The 25,215-nt window shown below is 34.6% G+C and overlaps 3 protein-coding genes across 5 annotated transcripts in view; 2 read left to right on the top strand and 1 right to left on the bottom strand.

The window, feature by feature from the left end:
* LOC309497449 (uncharacterized protein) overlaps positions 1 to 3,496 on the bottom strand; it is a 62,783-nt gene extending 59,287 nt beyond the window's left edge. For 2 of the 3 annotated variants that reach the window (XM_082167741.1, XM_082167740.1), the window contains exons 1-2: positions 1,601 to 3,496; positions 1,185 to 1,299 (exon numbers count right to left, since the gene is read on the bottom strand). The gene's annotated coding sequence lies outside the window, so the exon portion shown is untranslated. The remainder of the gene's footprint in view (positions 1 to 1,184; positions 1,300 to 1,600) is intronic. The other variant, XR_014205525.1, reaches the window with a different exon arrangement.
* Positions 3,497 to 8,340: 4,844 nt separating this feature from the next.
* Positions 8,341 to 12,177, top strand: LOC309496386 (uncharacterized protein; the record flags this gene model as incomplete). The annotated part of the gene is made up of 4 exons (XM_082166379.1): positions 8,341 to 8,511; positions 8,608 to 9,267; positions 11,064 to 11,493; positions 12,078 to 12,177. The coding sequence occupies 3 exons, from the start codon at positions 8,341 to 8,343 to the stop codon at positions 11,178 to 11,180; spliced, it is 948 nt and encodes a 315-aa protein (XP_082022505.1). The 3' UTR covers positions 11,181 to 11,493; positions 12,078 to 12,177.
* An 8,736-nt stretch (positions 12,178 to 20,913) lies between these two features.
* On the top strand, positions 20,914 to 24,631 carry LOC309497453 (uncharacterized protein). The gene is made up of 5 exons (XM_082167754.1): positions 20,914 to 21,262; positions 21,543 to 21,712; positions 22,171 to 22,235; positions 22,349 to 22,449; positions 24,371 to 24,631. Exons 1-5 carry the CDS (start codon positions 21,250 to 21,252, stop codon positions 24,484 to 24,486), a joined length of 465 nt encoding a protein of 154 aa, XP_082023880.1. The 5' UTR covers positions 20,914 to 21,249; the 3' UTR covers positions 24,487 to 24,631.
* Positions 24,632 to 25,215: the final 584 nt, after the last annotated feature.

Here is a 25,215-nt window from a genome sequence, read left to right as displayed (position 1 = left end):
ATCTCATCTCAAAAAAAATCATTTTTTTTACAAAGAAAGAGTACACTTGAAATATTGTTGAAATTTTAATTATTGTTGTAATTGTAACCGTTTTAATAAAATAGCAAAACATATTTACAAGATAGATGTAAGCAAAATCTTAAATGGTCAATATAAGTCTTCTTCTAAATATATCTTTTGTCATTGCATTGTGGCTCAGTCAGTGTCACACCTGAGTGAATGGCTAATTATGCAGAGTGGGTGTATTCTAAGGTGTAAACCACTCCTCGTTCACGCCCCCTCGCATATTGGCTTTCCAAGCAAAACCTGTTTTACATCAATTTAAATCAATGTATGGTTTTATGTGAACGATAAAGCAAGACTATTTTCACATAATTTTGAAGAAAAAACTATAGGCGACGACATCCATTAGTCAAAAGTCTTATTGCCACATATTTAGTATGTGTTTTGTGGCCTTATTTCAAAAACTTTAATTTTTAGTTTTTTCGATAACCACGCATAAACATTATTCTCTCAAAAATGAAAACATGTACATACATGTGGCTCACATATTATTGTAGTCCTGTTTGTGCTATATAGAGTGAATTTACACCTTTGCCATTAATATGTTTATAAGCAACTGAAAAAAGCACAAATGTCAGAGCATGTCAGAACACCCCCAGCGCCCAAAAAAACGCTCAGACTCCAGAGGGTTAAATAAACAAATTGGACAGATAAAAACTAAAGGTTCCGGATTTTGAGCCTCTTGTGTAATACTGTCTCCTATGTGATATCGAGATAAATGGGTTTTCAGGGCATTACATGAGTAAAATGAACATGCACAGTCTTCATGTAAACATGGCAACGGACTAACTTTTGAATAATGACTATGCTGCAATCGAATGTGTGTGAGCAAGTGTGTTCTGGATTGAAATGAGGCTGTACACAGCTTACAGTTCCAAATCATCCCTCTAATTCACCAAACAAAAATCTTAGACAAATTTACCTGGAAGTTGTCCCAATTTTTGTAACTGTAACTTTCAACTTGCTCGGCAGAGCAAAAATAAAAAATAAAAAATAATTTAAATGAAACCTAAACTTCAGATGCAATAAATAAACATTTAATTCAGTAGCACATTTTTTGGGGGGGTTACAAATTTTTATATTTTGTAATAGAATTATATTTGCAAGAATGTGTGTCTCACCTTAGGAACTGCAATAGGAAGAACGTGGACTCAATAGGCCTGTGCCTCAAAAGGTCGAAGAAATTATAACACAAAGAAAAATAATTTTCATCAAATGATCTGCAGCTGACTCCACCTATACAAAAATACACACATTTTCAGAAAGGCCATACTGTAAGACTGCATATGCACTGCATCATTTAATATCCTTTTTTTGTAACAATCTTTCAAAACAAAACACAACCTTATTTGGCACTTTTTAAAAGAAATTTTGAATTTTAACAGGCAGTGACAATCCTAAAACATATAGGGCTAATTCAGATGAAATAACATTTAACTTCAAATTTACAAAACTTCCATCAGTGAGGCAATTTTCATTACCAATTTATTAATGTTAGTCTAATAAGATTATATTTACAAGAAGGTTCTTGTCTCACCTTAGGACCTAGATTTGCGGGAACAACCTGGACTGGACAGGCCTATTAGGTTCAGACGACTTTTATGCACCGAATCGTCGAAGAAAACTACCCGTAACACAAAGAAAACAGATTGAACACGTATTTTCATCAAATAACCTGCAGCTTACTTTACGTATAGAAAGATAAACGACTTAAAAAATTAATTTAAAAAAAAAACAGAAAGGCCTAACATACAATTAGTCCGTTGCATGTGCGCTGCATCATTTAATTTTCACAAAAAGTATGCATCCCAAACAAAAGACAACCTTATCTATCACTATCCAAAAAAAACAAACATGAATTTCAACTGGCAGTGACAATCCTAAACACATAATGCCAATGAAATAACCTTTAACTTCAGATTTACGTCAACATTTAGCGTCAACCGGGCAATTTTCATTAAACAAAATCTATGTTCGTGTAAGGATTATGTAGCAAAAATGTTCGTGTCTCACCTTGGGAACTGAAATTGCGGGAACAGCGTGGACAGGTGGACCGGACAGGCCTGTTAAGTTCAGACTACTTTTATGCTTCAAAACGTCGAAGAAAACTATCCATAACACAAAGAAAAGAGATAGAACACACACTTTCACCAGATAACCTGCAGCTGACTTCACGTATAGAAAAAATACAGGACTTAATATGATTTAAAAATGTTCATGTGCGCTGCATCATTTAATTTACATATGTTTGTACACTTTTGACTGGTAGCTCTATTCTAAATATTTTGAAAAATGGAAAACCTAACGTGGGTGTTAGTGTAGCTGATACCAACTAGACGGCAACATTATTTGAAACCGCTGAATACTTGCATATGTTTGTAGCCATCCAAACAGTTCGCCCTCAGAGCGCGAACTTCTGTGCATCTGTTTGGAATACGTCTGAGTGCATGTTCAGCGATGACGTCACTTTTTCTTTTTTTTTACGCCACTAGAGGGCGTATGTTTGACATTAAAGTATTTGATTATGGTTGAATCTATTTTCAAGTTCCCTAAACTCTTAACTTTAGTGTAGTTGTAAAAACTCAAAAAAAAACTATTACTGTTAATTTAAATCTCTGATAGATGTTGAATAAACTGAAAAATAATAGTTAGCTAAACTTTTTGACACATTTTGAGTAACAGGTACTTTCCATTTTAAGTTAGTTATACTGTTTGGGTTTACAGTGTACTAATTTTAATATTGTTTCTAGCCAATGAAAAAATTAAACATTTTTGTAAAGATTCTCAGTTATCTGGATTAATGTTGTCCTATTTATGGAATTTCCAACTTTGATGAGATACTTTTAAAAATATAATAATATGCTTTTAGGCTTGCACCTTCATGAGGGTGATTACATAAACCTGATTCTTTATTTTCATCTTCATGTGAGCACCAGAGGAATGCAGAAGAAACTATTTTTAGATATTCAGTAATAATGGCATTAAAATAACTCAATTTTTCCACCTGTCCTTGAAGGGAAATGTAGTCTGCTCGGGAAAAGATGTCTTCCTCTGGTGTGGCTGGTAATGATGGAGGACACAGGGCGTCTCTGGCAGCCTTTTCCTGCTCTTCATCAATAATGAGTGGTGCTGCCCTGAATTTTGTAGATCCCCGGCCGAAATATAAATTGTGCCTCCCAAATTTAGTCCCAATGCTAATATTCTTTAAAAATAACTTACACCATCCTCAAAATAGGGTGTCCAATCATTATTGGCACATAAAAAAAATGTTGCCATCACTTAAGGCACTAATCGATCTTGCCTTAAGTGATGCTATTTTTATATTTTGGCCAGTCTGCGAAAAGGTAACTGCTCTTTGAACTGTTCTGTTCGCCACACATTTGCAGTGCATCGGTGCTGGGCGCATGTATGGACTCTGTGTTGCCATCTAGAGGGTAAGACAAAAGTACACAAAATACTTAAGAATACTTGTAATAAACTCTCTGAAGCCCTAAACTCAATTAACCTGTTAAGCTGCAACGCCACTTTTGAAAAATCCCCAGAAATGACATACCCAAACTGAAACACATACAGTTCATGAACCCTTTGCACTAAAAGCACAAGTATGATCTCATTTGAAAGCTGACACCTGGTAGTTTATTGTAAATGTAGAATTAATTATTGTCATAATGAAAAAAACATTTTTTAAATAGCTTCAAAGTTTTGTAAAGTTATTAGAAATTAATTTTTATGAAACATATTAATGAAAATAAAATTGAAGTGGGCACTGTAGCAATCTAGAAATGCACTGCAGCTAAAGCCATATGTGTGACCATGTTATATTTAAAATCTGAAAATGATAAGTCTAAAACTCTGTATTTAGTTAAATGTTTTTCAAGATCATGTCAAATTACTTTTTATTTTGGGCCTAGCTAGCATGTTAGCTTAGCACACCATCAATACACGACCATTTATGAGATTAAAACCATGTTTGTGCTCCAAACGTACTTTATAACGCAATTCGAGTGTTTTAAATAATCTTCTGTGATCTAATTTGGCTTCAGATAAAAAAAAAAAATCAGACAGAAAATATATTTATAGAATTATGTACAATGATAAAGTCTATATCGATTAGCATTACATTATAAATATAATCTATTATTATAAAAAATACCTGGCATTGCTTGAAGAACACAGGCAAATCAAAAATCATTGCAATCATTTTTATTGTCTTCAAAACGTCTGTATCTGCATATTACAGCGATCTCTGTGTTAGCTTTGTGTGTAGCTGCTATCAGTGACGTCCTGGAATGTCACATGATTATGGCTCTTCTTCATGTTCCATATATGGAGTATTTTTGAGCATATAGCGCCCTCAGGCTATTGGTATGAATTGAAAACACAGCACATCTCAGTAAGAAGCGCTCATAATGATTACATCGACGCATTTGGGTATAAATTCAATAAATATTATTCCTGTCTATAGAAATATGATGTGAATCTATGAGAATATATAAATATTTCTCCAAGTCTGCACATTTTTTAGCTAAAAGCCCTGAGGGACGTTGTTTTGTGAAGCACTGTCATGACAACAGCACGGAGTTTTTTTTTCTGAATGGACCAGCTGACGCTCATAAATCAAAAGGGATCGACGCATTTTTTTCATTTCATAACTCCTGACACAAATTAAGACATAACTGTCACTATAAGTTTCTCAGAATACAATAGTGGTCAAATACTGAAACTTGAGTCTTATATCTTTTTAATGATGTATAGTTTGTCAAGATATAACATTAAATCTGATAGTAACTTTGAAATAAATTAATAAAAAAACGCTTCAATGTACCGACGCACTGGTGAAGTTAAACACAAGTTAAACTATCATTCTATGGACTAATAAACATATCTATCTATCTTCAAACTTTTTCTATCTATCTATCCATCTATCTTTAAACTTTTTCTATTTATCTATCTATCTATCTATCTATCTATCATCTTTTCTTTGTAATTTCTTTCTTTCTTTCTAACTAATCTATCTTTCTTTCTAACTAATCCATCTTTCATTCTAACTAATCGATCTTTCTTTCTATATAACTGATCAATCTTTCTTTCTTTTTAACTTATCTCTTTCTTTCTTAGTAATCTATCTTTGTTTCTTTCTACATAATCTATCTTTCTTTCTTTTTAACTAATCTATCTTTCTTTCTAAGTAATCTTTTTCTTTTTAACTAATATATCTTTCTAACTAATCTATCTTTCTTTCTTTTTAACTAATCTATCTTTCTTTCTAACTAATCTTTTTCTTTTTAACTAATCTCTTTCTTTCTGACTAATCTAACTATCTCTTTCTTTCTAACTAATCTTTCTTTCTATCTATCTAATCTTTATTTCCTTCTTTCTAACTAATCTATCTATATATCTTTATTTAATTTTTACTAACTAAACTCTTTTTTCTTTCTTTCTAACTAATCTATCTTTCTCTTTCTTTCTAATCTATCTTTCTTTCTAACTAATCTTTCTTTCTAATTAATCTATGGTTCTTTCTGTTTCTTTTCCTACTAATCTATCTTTCTTTCTTCCTTTCTTACAAATCATTCTTTTTTCTTTCTCTCTAACTAATCTTTCTTTATTACTCTTTCTTTCTAATCTAACTTTTTCTTTCCTCTAACTAATCTTTCTTTCTTTCTTACTATTCTTTCTTTCTTTCTAACTATTCTTTCTTTTTTCTTTCTTTCTTTCTTTCTTTCTTTCTTTCTACCTAATCTTTTTTCTTTCTTACCTAATCTTTCTTTCTTTCTTTCTAACTAATCTTTCTTTTTTCCAAACTAATCTCTTTCTTTCTTTTAACTAATCTAACTTTCTTTTTCTTTTTTCTTTCTTTGTTCTAACTAATCTTTCTTTCTAACTATTCTTTCTTTTTCTTTCCTTCTTTTTTCCTAATCTTTCTTTCTTTCTACCTAATCTTTCTTTCTAACAATTCTTTCTTTTTTCTTTCTCTTTCTTTCTAGCTAATCTTTCTTTTTTCTAACTAATCTTTCTTTCTCCTTTTCTATCTCTTTCTTTTTTCTTTCTTACTAATCTTTCTTTCTTCTTTCCTTCTTTCTTTCTACCTAATCTTTCTTTCTTTTTTCATTCTTTCTAATCTTTCTTTCTTTTTTCATTCTTTCTTTCTTTTTCTATCTTTCTTTCTACCTAATCTTTCTTTCTAACAATTCTTTCTTTTTTCTTTCTCTTTCTTTCTAGCTAATCTTTCTTTTTTCTAACTAATCTTTCTTTCTCCTTTTCTATCTCTTTCTTTTTTCTTTCTTACTAATCTTTCTTTCTTCTTTCCTTCTTTCTTTCTACCTAATCTTTCTTTCTTTTTTCATTCTTTCTAATCTTTCTTTCTTTTTTCATTCTTTCTTTCTTTTTCTATCTTTCTTTCTAACTAATCTTTCTTTCTTAACCCCCTGAGGTCGGCTGGCGCGATAGGCTCGTTTTTTTCCTTATCAGTTTTTCAGAGACGAAAAATACTCTGTTCATTTTGATCTTATACTTGTGTTTTACATCACTCAATCCTATTAAGTGTGTATTATTTTTGTGTATACTCACAATAAAAACAAAGTGTTGTGCTTTTTGCCAAATAAATAAAAATAAACATGATGCGAGTTCTGCTTTCTCTCGGTCAGTGTAGTCCATTCTGAAATGCGTCCGAAAAGGAACTGTAACTCAGCGAATACTCAGTTAAACAGGCATACAGACACACAGGCATGAAGCTTGAATTCTCTTCTTTTAAATTAAGTAATTTTGATAAAAAACAAATATTCACAGTTTATGTAATATGTATGAAAAGAGAGAGATGTCAGTCATTCTCATCTCAGCTCATTAAATTTAATGTGACCCCGCCCACGGAGAGCGCGCGCTATTCAAACGCAAATGTGAGGCGATCCCATACAGACCTGTGAAACGCCCACATCAGCTGGATCACACACACCGCGAGTTCACTTTCAGACTCATGTACTTAACGACGCTGTGAGGAATAATACTATCTTGATAATAATCCTGGAAAATTTACCTCAGAAGTTCTGGAAGTTTAATTTCGAGGAGCAAACGGATCCGGCTGAGGAATAGGTCAGTTCTATATTTGCTTTGTTCTAATCGCAAGTGTCTGTACGCAAAAAGACTGTTTAAATATGAATCGCGTTTTTGTGTGTGAATGAATGAACAGCTTTTACCAAACTCTATTGCTATACTCGGATGAGTAAAAATCGACTACAAAATCGGATAGATTATAAAGTTTTTACTGTAAAATACTGCCACATCAAATAAGCTTATAATATTGCCGATTTCTGCTCATATGAATTGAATTACGTATGATAAAATGTATACTTTAGTTTTTACAAAGAAAGATTACACTGGAAATATTGTTACAATGTTGTTGTAATTGTATAACCTTTTTAATAATATATATATATATATATATATATATTAATATACATATATATATACACACACACATATATATATATACACACAAGGATAGATGTAAACAAAATCTTAAAAGGTCAATATAAGCCTTCTCTTTAAATAATTTTATTATGCTTTATTAGTGACACATTTGGGTAGAGAATATATTCCAAATCTGAAAATACAGTATGAGAACAATTAACTGCACAATTACTAGAAATGTTTACCTTGGATATTATACAATTTGCAAGCACAATTTGTGGAACAAACAACAACAACTGTGAACCAATTATATATATATTGTCCTTGCATTCTTTCTCGTGGCTCAGTCACACACCTGAATGAAAGGCTAATTAAGTATGCAGCCTCATTATGCGGGCCCATTGTTTCCTCAGGTGTGAATCACGCCCATCCGCATATTGCCTTTCCAAACAAAAAGTGTCTTACAAAATTTAAATCAATGTATTGTTTTATGTGAACGATTAGGCAGGATGATTTTCACATAATTTTGAAGAAAAAACTCTAGGCGACAAAATGCATTATTCAGAAATCTTGTGGACACATATATAGTATGTGTTTTGTGGCCTTATTTCAGAAATTTTCATTTTTAGTTTTTTCAATAACCATGCATAAACATTATTTTCTCAAAAATACAAACATGTACATACATGTTGCTCACATATTATGGTAGCCCTGTTTGTGCTAAATATAGTGTAATTACACCTTTGCCATTAATATGTTTATAAGCAACTGAAAAAAGCACAAATGTAAGGGCATGTCAGAACATCTTAAGGACCCCAAAAACACCTTAGACCCCAGAGGGTTAATCCCCTTAAGACTGTTTTTTCCACCATGGCTTCCAGGATGGGTCTAGTGCGAGGGGATCTTGTGGTGGGGAAGAAGCAGTTTTCTTCCCTGCTAAAAGCAGTCTACCCCACTGCTGTCACTGCACAAAACATCAAGGCTGGGTTCCGGAAGGCAGGCATCTTTCCTCTGTCCAGGGGGGCTGTGGACACAACCCAGGTAATTTTAACATTAATACAATGATAATTTATCATCTAAGTTACTTGCATTTTTTGTGGTGTGCTGATGAGTTTTAAATATGCTTTATTGTCTTAGGTGGTGAGAGTGCTCCCATCTGTTGATGCCAGGCCATCCAGCGCTCCCGTCACTACCTCAGCCACGCCACCCATTACTCTTGTCACTCCCTCAGCCACGCCATCCTTCGCTCCCGTCACTCCCTCAGACACACCATCCGGTGCACCTGCCACTCTCACACACACATACAGCGATCCCACTACCGACACACAAACATCAAACACTCCCTCCACCACTCCAACACCTTGCCCCACCTGTAAAAGGGGGATTCCAAAAAATGACCTAGTAGCAGCGGGGGTGATTCCAGAAAGTCTCGCAAATGTCCTCATGAGCCCAGCCTTGGCCAGGAGGGAGAAGGTGAGGCGTCGCCTTCCGCTGCCAGCCCGCGTCATCACGAGTGACGAGTATGTTCGACTGCTGGAGCAGAAAGAAGCAGAGGAGAAAGAGAAGGAAGAAAAGAAGAGAAAGCGCAAGGAAGATATGGCAAAGAAGAAGGAGGAAAAAACACAAGCGCAGGAGGCCAAAAGGCAGAAGATACAGGCACCACCTCCAATTGAGGAAGATGGGAAACACTGCGCTGTCTGCAGTAGGGTGGTCCCACCTGGCTCAGGAGATGGGGCCATTGATGAATGGGTGCAGTGTGACCTTTGTCATCTTTGGTTCCACGTTGAGTGCGCTGAGGTGGAGGAAGTGCCAGACGCTGAGTGGCTTTGCCATAAATGTTGTTTGTCCACAAAAATCTAACACACACACAATGTAGATAGTTTTAAATAGTGCACACACACACACACAATTAACACACCCTACTGCTGATTTACTGACAATTTCTAATTTTATAATCAGTTTTAGTGTTAAATTTAAATGGTGCACACACACACACACACACACACACACACACACACACACACACACGTTACAACACTCACACACGCACACAATATCCTTATCATTTTATCAGTTCACGGTTGCCCATTAATTAGTTACTTTCAATTATTAAATGTTTTAAACAAATGCAAATTGTTTACCCTCCTTCTTGTTCTTCAGAAAGATATGATCAAGTTGTTTTATAACGTTTCACATGGTTCATGCTTAATTCACGTGCCATAATTAACATAATATCATGACACAATCATGACTAACCATCGCGTGGTCGTCTAGCTTATTAGGCAGTAGGCAAATTAACTTAAGTTTTAACAAAAAACAAAAAAATTACTCACCTTTCTTATAGATTTCAATAATATCCTCTTCTTTTAAAATAAATAAACAGCTCACAAATGATAATTTTAACGTCAAATTTTGCAGTTGAAATCTGAAATGCGCTCTGTACGGAACACCGTTAACGTCTGTGAGCATCCGAACCCAGGCGGAGGAGGGACTTTACCCCACTTTTCTCAAATACTATTGGTCCAAAAGACATCAATCAATGGGAATTTCCCCAGAGAATGAGCACTCACACAAGCTTGTCTGGCTCTCAGCAACAGAGGAGTGGCCGTTGATGTGCGGTGAAAGGTGTACGGAACATGGTTAGTCTACGTTACAATAGTTACTGTAACCACTGTCCATCTTTAAATTATATGAAAATGTTACCTTTTAAAACGTTTGCTGAAGTTGTCTGCCGTGTACCGCTGCTAACCGTTATGCTAACACTACGAAGCTAACGTTATATGTTAAGATGAGATGACGTTATATTTCACATATATGGATATATTATATAGACATATACAATCATAACACTACTGAATGTGTTCATTTTGTTGTTTTGGTGGATGCCAAGGGGAAGAATTGCTATCGGACTAACCCCGCAGCTGACCGACAAACGCACACACAGCTGCCAGCGCGTTTGAAGACACACACACATACACGGAAAGAGCACAACACCTTTACAATTGTTCAAATAAAATAAATTTACTTTGTTCCTTACAACTTGTCTATTTTCTTTGGTTAGCCAGAAGTAAAATAAAATAAAATGATATTCAGGGGACTGAATGCGAAAGTCCCCTAAACATTCCGAATGGCCGCTGGTGGTCCTGTGAACGTCCTCTTGAACGTCCGGAGGACGTCTTCGCGAACGTCCGCGGAACATCAAGCACGGGGACGTTCAGGGGCACGTTTGCACAGGCCATTTCGGGGACGTTCTGGGGACCTTTTTGTGTTAGCTGGGAGAGCTCCTGAGAAAGGAGCTGTAAAAATATATTGAGATGGTTTTTGGTATACCACAAATATATATTCTTAAGGACATCAAAACCTAAAATAAAACTTCAGAAAGGTTTACAATATGGGACCTTTAAAGTAATTTTTCCACTTATTTCAAATAAATAAACAGTAGCGTTTTATTTTGGGGTGAAGCATTCCTTCAAAACTCAACACAATTTCCTTCAAAATATTGCTTTGACTTAAATTTTATGAATAAAACAAAAAGTAAATTATATTTGCCAGAGTTTTTACATGTACCCTTCTCTGCCTTTTCTTCTCTTCAGCAAGGCAACTCCAACTTCTCTGCCAGCATTTCTATGTTGCAAGTGCGTTGCAACAAGGATGAACCAGCGAGCCCTGAGCTACACAAAGGGAAGAAAAATTGCAATTGCAAACTTTAAAACTGAATGTTACTGTGCACTGAATGATGGGTTAAAAACCTATATAAATAAAAAAGATGGGTTTACCCCGGAGTTTGAGGAGGGGGTTAGCTATATTTTACAAAAATACACCCTGTCCAATGCCTTTGGCCAGATGTGTTTGTTTGTTGGCCCTGGAACCCTCAAATTTAAGACGGTTCAACAGGACATCACAGAGGAGGCGGAGAATCAGGCCAAAGATGCCCTGTGTCCGTCTTCTCCAATGATGAGTGGCGAAGAAGAGGACATCTTCTCAAAGGGTGGATACCTCAGCCTCCAGGGGAAGATCATGGAAGTGAGTACATTGTCTATCCGTCTAATACATTTTGCAGTGTTAAACTAATTCTTTAAGATTTTAACCTAATATAATTTACTAACTTGACAGCATTACATCCTCATCATCCAGTTGTGATAATGTGATAATGACCGTGTTCTGCAAAATTCAATTATATTGCTAATTTTGTATATTTGAGCTGAATAGTCTCAAAAACATACTAAATACATTACAACATTGAATTTTATTTATTTTGAAATAGTTTGTGTATCTAATGGGGGATTCAAAGTTATAAGAAAATTCACAGGACATAACAGTTGAGTAAGACTGTTAACACCATATATGCTTTTTCACCCCCAGATTTACTATCTATCTTTCTATCTGACCGTCTTCATCTGTCTGTCACTATGGCACTGTGATTTAAACACACGTTCAGGAAATCTCAACACTCCATATTTTGGATTTTTCACTTATTTGGAAAACAAATCATGTAATTAACAAAAAAAAAAAAAAAAAAAATCTAAATGTGCAATGTTGAGGAAATCCAGGAACAAAAATAAGAAACAGAACTGTATTATACTCACCCATGAATTTAATTTTTCCAGTTGCGTGGCGTGAAGATGACACGCACTAATGTCCCCGTTCTGGACATTCAGCTGCAGTGTGGAGGAAAGGTCTTTGAAGTGTCGCTGTGGAGGGACGTGGGTGATGAGGTGCTGATTACACACCTTCGGTCCTGCATCATCCACAACGGGCGAGGATCTTCACAAAGGGAGGAACCTCAGCCTCCAAGAAGTGAGATCAGAGAAGTGAGTAAATGTTCTATCCATCTAATACATTTTGCAGCGTTAAATTCATTAACCTAATATAATTTACTAACTTGACATTAATAGCTCCTTATCATCCAGTTCCAAGTTGCCTAAAACAGAAAAGTGATAATGACCGTGTTTCTGTAACACCTGCACCAAATTCAATTACATTGCTGATTTTTGTATTTGTGAGCTGAATAGTCTTTAAAACATACTTAATACATTTTGTGTATCTAACGGGTGATTCAAAGTTATATAAAAAAAAGTCAAAATAGAAATTAACAGGACATTTTAACATGTAAAATGTATAAAGTAACAGTGATGAAGTGTTCCAGTACCGATACACCTAAACTTCCCGTACTGGTTTGTTTTCTACAGATCGCTGAGGGTCCGGGAAACAGAGGCAGAAATCATCGGTGTCTCTGAGATCAAAGACACTGGTCTCTTCCTCAGCAGTGAGTCGGTGATCTACATTATTCCTGCAAACATCTTCTCTGGTAATCCAGATGATCTCATCGGCAAACTTCCCATGAAACTTGTGCTGAAGCGCATAAATCAACAGGTCATGGAAATCAGATCCGTTGAGAATTAGACCTCATCACCTGTACATATAGATTAGTCAGCTCCTCATCCCTTTTTCTTTTTTATTAAAAACTTTTGAATGTTTATTTAAGCCTTTTAGTTTTGTTTGTTCTTGTTCAGTGTATATAGTGTGTTCCAAAACAATAACACCTTGTTGAAGGCAATAAAAATATTATTTTACATGTTTTAAAGGGTTTTTTTCTTCTCTAACATCATTATCTTCAGTTGTGTCACAAAGTCTTCTGGGTTTGGAAATACACGAGGAAAGGTAAATGGTGACAGAATTTTCATTTCTGAGTGAATTAACAGAGAAACACATCCACTTGAGTAACTTAATAATGGAGAATCAGCACAGATATTTTATTTTACTTCTGAATTTACTACCTTTTTCCCAATTGCTAGAATCTATAATGCAATATTTAGATGATTTGAAGAGAATTAGCTTGTTGTGTCAATATTCACACTCATGTTACAAGTTTAAATAAAACTACATACAACCATCAACCTTTGTCCTAGAGTCACCCGAAACTACATTTTGTCCCCGTTTGATCTGAATTGGGTGTAAGATCATGTAAAATCAGCAATGCAGGGAGACAATATAGGACTGAGATACACTTTATTATTATTATTATTATAAAACACAAAAATTACAGAATTACAATTTATTAATGTCAGGGAGTAAGAAAATAATGTACCTTTTTTAAAGATTCAGTTTTCACAGCTTTCTTATTAGAAGAATCAGAAATTAGATACATGTTAAAAGATTGAAGAAAGGTTTATGTGAGACAACGGGTCTTTACAGGCCAGCGGTCTGGCAAAAAATGGGTTCGCAAAACAGAAATATGACCAAAGCTATATACAAAAGTAACAAATAAGTGAAAAATGGCAAACAAAACTGCACAAAAAGAACAATAACAAAAAAAAAGATATAAATCTGTATACACACAAACTTCGTCAAGGGTCAGGTTAACTGACACCCTAGATTAGTTTGGGGCTCCTTTTTATAGTCTAAGCCCCGCCTCTTTAGTTAACCCCTTAACTGTCACCCCCCTTTTTGAGAATGGACATTCAAATCCACTATTCAAGCTTAAATGGTTGTAATTCAAGAATGCTTTGGAGTATAGACCTAAGTTTGGTCTTGTATTAAAGGGAAAAAATAGCAGATTATTGCTGAAGTGAAAGCAAAAGTTATGGAAGTTTAAATTTACATTAAATCAAATATAATTTATTTAATATTTTTCTTTTATATAAAATATATATTTTACAAAATATTTTTTACTATAAAATTACTATAAAATCAAAGCCATATATCTAACCAAGTTGTGTTCCAAATTTGAAGTTGATATCACAAAGATTTAAGTTCCCATGAGATTTTGTTTAGGCGTAATACAAAAAAAAAGCAACCGGGTGTCATTGAATTCTATTGAATTTAACTGTATGCATTCTGCCATAGCAAATTAATACATTTCTGTCCAAATATCACTTCTGTCACAAAATATGGAACCTTGAGACTCAGACCTTTCTGACAATATGTGTTTTGTCAAGATTAGAAAATATTTTGATCATAAATTAGTACCGTTTCTATGGTAACACAATGTCCAATTTCACAGGATGAATTCTGAGATCGTAAGCTTTCAAATGATAGCTAATTTATGATAACTACTAAAATATGTAATAAAAAAAGGCGATAAAAAAAGATAATATATTTTAGAGTATAATATATATATATATATTATACTTTTTAGAAGATAATATTATTTAATAATTTTTTATTGACAAATACTAGATTATATGTTTTCTTATTAAATTTTAGCATGAAAACCAACGTTTCAATTATTAAAAGTGTGTGCGTCGACTTTTTGTGACAAAGGTCAGAACTCCTGTTATTATGTAGATTTTTTGAGGTGCACTCTTGTCATAAATTCATCTATTTCTGTTCCTACATAATTTGTAACAAAAAACAGTCCTAAAATATCTATTTAGGAGTCTTAGACCTTTCCAACAATATATAGCTTGTCATGATTAGATTAGGATTTAATTGTAATATAGTGAAGTAAACTTAAACGTCCCGCTAGCAGGACGGTGACACTTAAGGGGTTAAAACCATTACAAACATTGGTGAGGTAAGTATAGTTAAGTATATACATTTTCCAATATCCCATATATATATATATATATATATATATATATATATATATATATATATATATATATACACACACACACACACACACATAAATTAACGACATCAGAAACAAAATGCAGACAAAATAACAAATATTAAATATAGACGAATAATAATAAACACATAACAATAACGGCACATTTACATAATCCCCCTTATTAACACAAACAATGGACGAGCCGACTTCCGGTTGCTTTGCTGTCAGGGATGGAAATGGAGTGGATAAGTTTGCGTGTGTGAAAACCAGCGTGCTAATGGCATGTGTGTGCACCCACATCGCCCCAGCAGGGAACGGAGGAACGAGGTAAGATGAGGTGTGAATGTGTGTAAGTGCTGCGCTAACCAACAGGGACAGGTCACTCTGTCACAGCTTACGTTTACTGAATTTACATTTGTGTTTAGAATATTATATGGGAGTTTTTGCGAAGTTGACTTTGAAGTTGAAAAAACGCAGCTAATTGTATGGAAAGCTACCAGCATGCCCTATCTAGAGTTTCATGATGTCAACACCAATGCCAGATGACTCTATATGGGCGTGTGTGTTTAGTAATGTCATGATGACTGATTTTATGGACTACATGCAGGTTTAGGTTTTTTAACCAATTAGACTTTAAAATGTAGATGTTTGAAACTGACCCCAAACCAGCCCAAATCCTTTTTTACCCACACAATCAAATTCAAAACCGCCCAATCTGGCAACACTGGACAAGCAGTCCTCTGTGTTGTCTGAAGATAAGCCAGGGTTGCCACGGCAACTCAAGCTCTCAACTGTCACCCAGAACTTAAAAAATGCAGCTTAATTCACTTCAATATACGCTCATTTTAACACCTTAATGTAGTGACAAACCTTATAAAAATACATGTTAATACTACACACATGCAGACAACATTCTTGTGAATTACACTAAAAAAGTCACACACATTTTTTGTAAAGTATGAAGTAAAAAAATTATAATTCTCTCAATTTGAAGTAAAAACAGAAATCCTGTCAGAGGATTTTTTTTCCCCCACGGTTTGACAGGACAGTTCATTATTTGAGATAAATCTTTACTGCACAATAAATTTTATCAATGACTTTCAATTAATAAATAAATACATACAATTCTTGTGAAGTAAAAAAAAAGAAAGAAAATTCCTGTCAGAAGCCCTGCTTTCACTCCCCTGAAAGGATAGTAAAACAATTTTTAGGTAAATCTTTCCTTTACAAGAAATTAATGAATATCAATGAATAAATAAATTCTTGTTAAGTATGAAAGAGAAAAAATCCTGTCACAGTTTTGAGTTACAAAAGAGAGAAAAATCCTGTCGGAGGCCCTTTTGGTACTGACAAGATTGTGTATTTTTTGGTACATTTTTACTTCACAAGACATTTTACCAAATCCTGACTGATCAGAGATTGGAAACCATCAAACCACAATCCGACATTTTATAAGAAATATCTACGATATTATGTTATAGGATAAGATAAAAGATAACATAAAAATAATAATATACATACTGTATATTATATGCTATAAAAAAATAAAAATAAAAACTTTAAGACAAAACTACATTACCTAGAATTATAGTTATTACTTGCCAATCTCTGACAGGACTATCCTGTAAAGTCATGGATATATATATATATATATATATATATATATATATTATTTTTTTTTTATTTTTTTTTTTTTTGGAAATAGATATTCTTTATTATAAGTATTCTAAAGTATTTTGTGTACTTTTCTCTTACGCTGTAGATGGCAACACCGAGCCCGTATACCCGTCCAGCACAGATCCGCTGCAAATGTGTGGCGAACAGAGCCACTCGCAGAGCTTTTTCAGCTTTTCAGCAGACGGCACAAAAATGTAAATATCATCACTTAAGGCCAGATCAACAAGTGCCTTAAGTGATGGGAAGAAGATATTTTTGTCTTCCAATAATAATGAGACACCTGATTTTGAGGAGGGTGTCACTTATTTTCTGAAAATCATTACAATTGGAATAAGATATGGTAGTCAAAATTTATATTTTGGCCGGTTATCAAGTAAATTCAGGACAGCAACACTTGTCATCACCGCAGCGGAGGAAAAGTGTCCACCATCACTCCCAGTCACAGGCGAAGAAGATGACAGCTTTTCCCGTAGAGACTATTGAAGTCTTCGAGGGCAAGTGGAAAAAGTGAGTTATTTTAATGACATTACTGAATATCCAGAATTAAGTTCTTCTGCATTCCTCTGGTGTTTACATGAAGATGACAATAAAGAATGGTTTATTTACTCACCCTCATGAAGTTGCGAGCCTAAAAGCATTTGAAATATTAATATATTTTTAAAGGTATCATATCGAAGTTGGAAATTCCAGTAACGTGACAACATTAATCAAGATAACTGAGAATGTTTACTAAAAGATAAAAGTTTTCCAATTGCTAGAAACAATATTAAATTAGTAAAAAATAATAATACAACTGAACCATAAAAATTACTCGCACAACTATAGACAACTCAACCCCGGTCCCAAAACTGTAAATTTTGAATGAGGGTGATATGACCTGAATTTAACTTATTCATAACACAATGTATGCATTGGGCTATAATGCTGCAGATAAAAGCGCTGAGGAAGCCAGATCCCTGTCCTGGACCGGTCCCTCAGATGTGGCCAGAAGCTCCTGGACGTTTCCCTGTGGAGAGATGAAGCCTTGTGTGAGCTTTACCTTGAAGATGAGGTGGAGCTCACACATCTCAAGGTGTTCATATGGGATAGTGGTAACGGCAAAATGAATTCATCGACATACACCACTTTCAAGGTACACAAATATAATACAAAACACATAAAGCTGCTTCTCTAGAACTGAGGATGCACAGTATTGGATTTTTGTCAATATCCAACATTTTTCAACTAATTTTGGCTGATAGTCTTGTATACATATCTCTCTTTTGTTGTTGTTGTTGTTGTTGTTGGAAATATTAATTTACAAAGTGTTATGTTTGCGTCAGACCATTAAGTCAAATCAGACTTGTGACTTTATGACATCAATTACTGATAAATTTATTCATAACTTAATGTTACTTGTAGTCTAACAAGAACAGTGCCTTTAAATAAAAGCACTAAGACTCAGGGGAAGCTCTTGACAGTGTGACTGTACACCAGACACAACCTTCTGTACTCGCATTGTCAAGTTCAATGCAGTAATCCATTAAAGTGAATCTAAAGTTCACTTCAAGAATGACATGATCTTATCGCGAACACTCCTTATTAAGTTATTGCAAGCACATAAGCAGCATAATCGTCCATATCGGGCTAATGCTGATGAATACATTTTGAGTCTTTACAGCCTTTTCTGACGAAACTGCCAGCCCATCTTAAAGTTAAACACATTAATAAACTGGTAATAGCAATTAACTTCATTCACGAGGAATAAAATAATAGTTTTGTACTTTTAGTATTAGTTCGTTTAGTTTATAAATTTTTTCTTAAATTTAGTAGTTAAATCAGTTTTCATTAAATAGTAGTAGTTCAGTTAGTTTTCATTAAGTTGTATTAGTTCAGTTAGTTTATATTAATAAGTTAGTTTAGTAGTAGTATTCGTAGTAGTGGTTATTTACTGTTCATTTGAAATAGTTATGTTTTCATCGTGTTTGTTTCTGCATGTTTAAAATTTATAAAAGTTTTAATAATTTTGTTTTCAAAAAGTCGTTAGTTTGATATTTTTTAAACATACACATGTTAAAAATGACCTCAATAATTAGTCATGTCCAACTAAAGAGGAAACAAAAGCCCTTGTTTATATTCTGTATTTTCATAATCAAGATTCATAAATATTCTGTGTATTTTATTTTTCTCTTACCCTCATGATGGCAACAGAACATTTAACACTGTGTTAATGTACCCCAGCAAGCAATAGCCGTCATTTCAACGTCTAGGTTAAATATAGACCTAATATAGACCGGCTATTTTGTAACCCACTTTTAGCCCAAATAACATTTAATCTGGTTTAATGTATTTTTTTCCAAAATAACTTGCGAGATGTATGATATTCCATCATATAAGCAAAGTCAACTGTGATGACAAGGTGTTTGGATTACTTTATTTGTCATATTATAAGTGTAGGCTGTGCGTAGCCACGATTTAGCTCATATTTAGACCCGGCTATTGTAGCCCACTTTTAGTCAAAACGAATTAATTGTATATTTTTTGTGCCAGACAGTGCATGAGATGGTTGATATCTTATCATGTTCGCATTGGTAATAACATCTACAAGGTGCAATGTGTCATTTAACGACATGGTCGATGTGGTCACGATTTAGCTCTGAAGTGGACGGGCTATGTGCAGCCTGCTGTAGCCCACCCAGCGAAATCGAGGAAATCTGGTCTACGTACGACCAGCAATTGTATAAGAATAAAATTAAAATTGTTTTCACACACACAGCATAATGTTTGCTGTCACACATAAACATAACATTCATACATACACAATCTACGATATTATTTGACTGTCTGTCTATCATTTTTAAATAAATAAAATGCAATTACATCACAACCGCTAGATGGCAACAGAAACCACTGTTAAATATAGACCCGATATAGTCCGGCTATGTGTAACCCACTTTTAGCCCAAATAACATTTAATCTGGTTTAATGTATTTTTTTCCAAAATAACTTGCGAGATGTATGATATTCCATCATGTAAGCAAAGTCAACTGTGATGACGAGGTGTATGGTTTGCTTTATTTGACATGTTATATGTGTAGGCTGTGCTTAGCCACGATTTAGCTCGTAGTAAGACAGGCTATTTTCCCTGCTTGCAATAGCCGTCATTTCACCGCCTCGGTTAGTAAAATAATATTTATTTATAAATAAAAATCAAATTCCAATTCTCAACCGCTAGATGGCACAAGCGAAGCCGTACTAAGACATGACTACTGCTACTCATAGCTGCTACTGGGACTACTGGCATCGCGCGACTAGATCACTTTAGCCAGATCTCGCGAGAAACATTTCCGCCCTTTTAAAATTTTATTTTACACGAGCCATACAGCCATTTTGCACCTGTAGAAGAGCAGAGCAATGGACGAGCGAAACTCGTAACACTTCTACTTCGATCTTGTAAGTATGAGTGTCTTTTTGACATGTTCATTATTTAAATTCATTATTTGTTATAATGTGTAGGAACCGTGACATAGCGTTAGCAAAGAGTTTTTTTTCTCCAACAAGTTAACGTTATCTGCACGTGTAACTTTACTGCACGTGCAACTTTACAACCCTTAAACTAAAGTTTATTTAAATTCAAGCTGGTAAGCATGAAACTTACCATTACTAATTTTTTATTATTATTGAAGATTAATATAGTGAAATATGAGTTTTTGATTTAAGGCAAGTTTTCAAAGTGCTTCACATACAACTTAACAGCAACATAATGCAATATGAAAAGACATGATAAATAATCATTATTCCTTTACAATTAATAAAAGGCAGTGAAAAACAGTAAAGTATTTAAAAAGAATTAATAGAAACAGCATACCTTCAGTTTTCAGTGGATTTGTTCCAGATATATGGTGCATAAAACTGAATGCTGCTTCTTCATGTTTAGTTTTGACTCAAGGAACATAAAAGTAGCTGGATACTGTCACAGATGACCTGAGAGGTCTGCTCTGGATGGTTCATAATGCATCAGAAGATTAAAAGCCTTAAACCGTTTTAAAGCCTTAAAATGTTTTTCCAGAGTTGTCAGATACTGATCTGAATAGTCCAAATAATAATATATCGGTACTTCATTACAGTTACCAGGATTGAGAGCCAATCAGCCAGGACTCCTCAAGGCCGAAACTCCAAAGGTTAGTATGAACATACTTATTAGCTGAGCTTATGCCCGTTAAAGGGATAGTTCACCCAAAAATGAAAAATGTGTCATCATTTACTCACCCACAAGTTATTTCAAATCTGTATAAATTACTTTTTTCTGCTGAACATAAAGAAATATATTTTGAAGAATGTTGGTAACCAGACAGTCGATGGACATCATTGACTTCCATAGTATTTTTTTTTTCCTATCCCTTTAAGCTCAGTCAAGGGGCATCAGTTAAAATAACCTAATTAACATATTACTTTTAATGTGTCAATGTTTGAAAATTTAGTGGGCGGTGTATCTTCTTTTTCCCAATATATTAGGAGAATCAAGGTTTTTTTGGGGTTTTTTTACAGAAAAGCAAGACAAGTTCCCAATGACAGACAAAAGTAAGTATCAGTAGATTTTTACTAGAATATTTTTCTCTATTTTCCTGAATCATGACCGAGGGAGTAAATAAAGATTCTCTACTTTATCTTTTACCCTTCTGGTTTATAGCTGGCCTCAGTTCTTCTCCTTGTTGTCCCCTATAGATGAGGAGGCAGAGATTTGTGATCAAATTCACATGCAAACTGTTTGTTATTGATGTATTGAAGTCGTAATACCTCAGTATTGTGATACTATTTCGTATGGTATTTGAAATTAACAGAATGCCTTTGTTACATTTAGGATTCCAAAGAAAAGTGTTGACACAACTTATAGAAATTAAAGAAGAACTGAGAAGAATTGGTAAAAATGTGGCACCAGACACTGTGTTCCACCTTTCAACCCTGGGCACTGAGGAGGAGTTCCAGTACCTAGAAAGGCAGTTGGAAAGTGAGAATACCCGGGCAGCAATGGTAAAAAAAATTAACACTCCAAAGCAACTTTTCCTCACAAAAAACGCTCATCTTTGACAGTCTATAATTAATTTGAATGAAAATATAGAATTTATGACTGAAAAATGGCTTGTTGCACACTAAGAGACTATGAGCCAAAAAAAAACAATATCATTGTCATTGTACATTAAGTACATAAGATTGTTTAAACAATCCGAATTGATTTAAAAAAAAAATTTTTTATTTAAAACGGCAATAATCATAAAATAATAATACTTGATTTAAAATGAACAATTATACACATTATCCGGCAGTATTGAAATGAATTTTTCCTGCTGAAATAAGAGTTTTATAGGGTTAGTGATGGAAAACTTGCAGGTCAATGGGCATCAACCTTTAAGGTTGGTAAATACTTGTAAAATGAAGCATATACTGTAATACTACCTTGCCAAGTACTGACATTGTGATGTGGTGTTCAGGTGTCAAAGTTTTGCAAAATAGGAGGGAAAAACCCCAAAGACAGTGCCAAAAGAATGCTGGACAGGTAAAGCCTACAAAATGTGCAACATTTATCAAACATTCTGTTGTCGATACTGAATAAGTCTTTCATGTGGTCTACGCAAATGGTTAACCAGTTTAATTTGTATTATCTTTTAGTGTTTTCAAAAATTCCCTCATGTCTAAATTCAATATGAAAGGAGGAGGTCCACTGCAGAAGGAGGCTTTTCAAACCACTGCCTTGTTCTCAGTCATCAGAGGTATGTGTGTCTGTGTTTAGGCTAAATAACAGTGATGCGCTCTCTCTCTCTCTCTCTCTCTCTCTCTCTCTCTCTCTCTCTCTCTCTCTCTATATATATATATATAATATATATATATATATATATATATTAGGGCTGACACTTTTGAGAAAAATCTAATTCGAACGGATATCGAATTTCAAGAAATGTATTCGAATATATTAAAATATCTAGGAGTCCCGATTCTTTCCTTAATATTGTTCGCAAGAAACACCAATCTATCAACTTGATCTGTATCAAGTGCGGCTCTCTTTTTATTGACGATGTTCCCCGCGGTGGTGAATCATGCATGTTCGCAGCGCTCACAGACGTGGATGGCACACACACAAGTGCACACACGCACTCACACACACCTACGAGAACTCCCGTCCTTCGGATGAGACGTTAAACCGAGGTCCTGACTCTCTGTGGTCATTAAAAATCCCAGGATGTCTTTCGAAAAAGAGTAGGGGTGTAACCCCGGCATCCTGGCCAAATTTGCCCCTTGGCCTCTGTCCATCATGGCCTCCTAATCATCCCCATATAGTGATTGGCTTCATCACTGTCTCCTCTCCACCAGTAAGCTGGTGTGTGGTGAGCGTTCTGGCGCAATATGGCTGCCGTCGCATCATTCAAGTGGATGCTGCACATTGGTGGTGGTTGAGGAGATTCCCCACTTCTATGTAAAGTGCTTTGAGGTCTCAGAAAAAGCGCTATATAAATTTAACAAATTATTATTATTAATATTATTATTATTATTACCTACCTTATCTTTAAAGCCCCGTTCACACTGCCAGCGACTTTGTCGCTGCGTGTCGCTAGTCTCTGTACTGTGAAGTTGCTTGTGGGCGTTCGTAGTGCTGTCGCTCTAATGTTATTGGTAGACTGCACGTCTGGCCATATCTATACAAAATACCATCACAAGTGACAACTATATCATTTTAATTTGACTAGGAGTTAGGCTCAAAAGAAACAGTATGCTGTTTGGAGAGTGTTTTTATATTACCACAGCAGTGTTCAGTGGATTAAATAATTTAGCCTACTGGATTAACGATCGATCAATCAAAAGATTAAATCATACTGTCATAAATAACGTCATTCAAATTTGACAAATAGTAAATTTTCTTGTCCCTAATAGTCAACATGATAATGCAGGGGAAACTGTAAAATGAACGGCAGCAGTGCTAAACTTACAACACTCGAACTAAATGTGTGAATTAAACTCACTGAGACTGTCGACAGTTTCTTTTCCATGCATCATTTTAATATATCCATGTGGTTACAGTCAAATCATATAAAACAGTGAAATCGCCCTCAAACTCTTCTGTCTTGCCTGCACTCGACGGTGACGTGAGCTGAGCTCCACTGAAAGTCTTCTTTCCTATTGGTTGTCGCTCGCGAAAATCGCTTCTCATTTGCATAAAGTTTAAAATTTCTGAACTTTTATTGCACGTCTCGTGTCGCTTGATCAGGCTCACGCTTCATAGGTACAAGCTGATAAACGGTCCAGACAAACACAATAACGAGTAGCTCAGTTTCGTTCCGCTTACATTACATTTGCTAGTCAATGTTGTGGTCGCGCCAGCGTCTCTAACATTGAGCGCGCTTGTATTTGAAATAAAGTCAGGAGGAAAAATGGTCTAACGGTTCAATACATCACAATTGTGCAGGCAAAGATTTTCATTTATTAATATTAATTGATGTAAATTATTGTCTATATGGATATAAAATATATAGTCTCAATCTATATTCTGTTGGAAATTATACATGTATCTTAACTCTATATTGGCCAGCTAGTGTGCATCCAAGCAAAAATGACAATTACTGTAATTAGTTAAAAATTATGGTCAACAATGCTTTTCTTGTGCAATTATTATTTTTTATTTTTTTTCTCGTTTGGCAGATGCAGTGATGACCAATTTTCCTTCAACAAAAGAATTGGAAATAAAAAATGCTATTTCTTCTCATTTTAAGCAGGCACCAGGGGGTGGTGGGTATGGGAGTAAAGGGATCCATTGATTTGTTTTATAAAATTAAATTCTTTATATTTTTATTATCTTGAGGAGTTTTCCCATATTTTCTAATTTTATTTGCTCATTTTTATGTTTGTATGTTGTCTATGTTGTTAATATTATTTTTTTAAATAAATCCTTTTTTAAATGTTTTACATTTGTTTGGATGATTGTCATTTATGAAAACCTGTTATATTTGAGTGAAAATAATCTTTTAGCTTCATTTTGTTGTCTATTACATGTATATGTAGTCCTTCAATAGCTGTGTAATTGATGATTAGTCTATTCTTGGGCTATGGTTAGACGTCTATTAGATTTTCACTGACAGCCCAAATTCAGCCTTGTTTTAGCCTAGACCCATATTGACTGTCTATTAGACGTATATATGTAGTCGTTTAATAGCCGTCTAATTAATGACTAGTCTATTCTTGGGCTATGGTTAGACGTATATTCTAGGGCTATGGTTAGACGTCTTTTCTTGGGCTATGGTTAGACGTCTTTTCTTGGGCTATGGTTAGATGTCTATTCTTGGGCTATGGTTAGACGTCTTTTCTTGGGCTATGGTTAGACGTCTTTTCTTGGGCTATGGTTAGACGTCTTTTCTTGGGCTATGGTTAGACGTCTTTTCTTGGGCTATGGTTAGACGTCTATTCTTGGGCTATGGTTAGACGTCTTTTCTTGGGCTATGGTTAGACGTCTTTTCTTGGGCTATGGTTAGACGTCTTTTCTTGGGCTA

The sequence above is a fragment of the Leuciscus leuciscus genome, assembly GCF_965113295.1.
Source record: "Leuciscus leuciscus genome assembly, chromosome: 4".
NCBI classification, from domain to species: Eukaryota; Metazoa; Chordata; class Actinopteri; order Cypriniformes; family Leuciscidae; genus Leuciscus; species Leuciscus leuciscus.
This window is presented reverse-complemented; position numbering and strand designations above follow the sequence as displayed.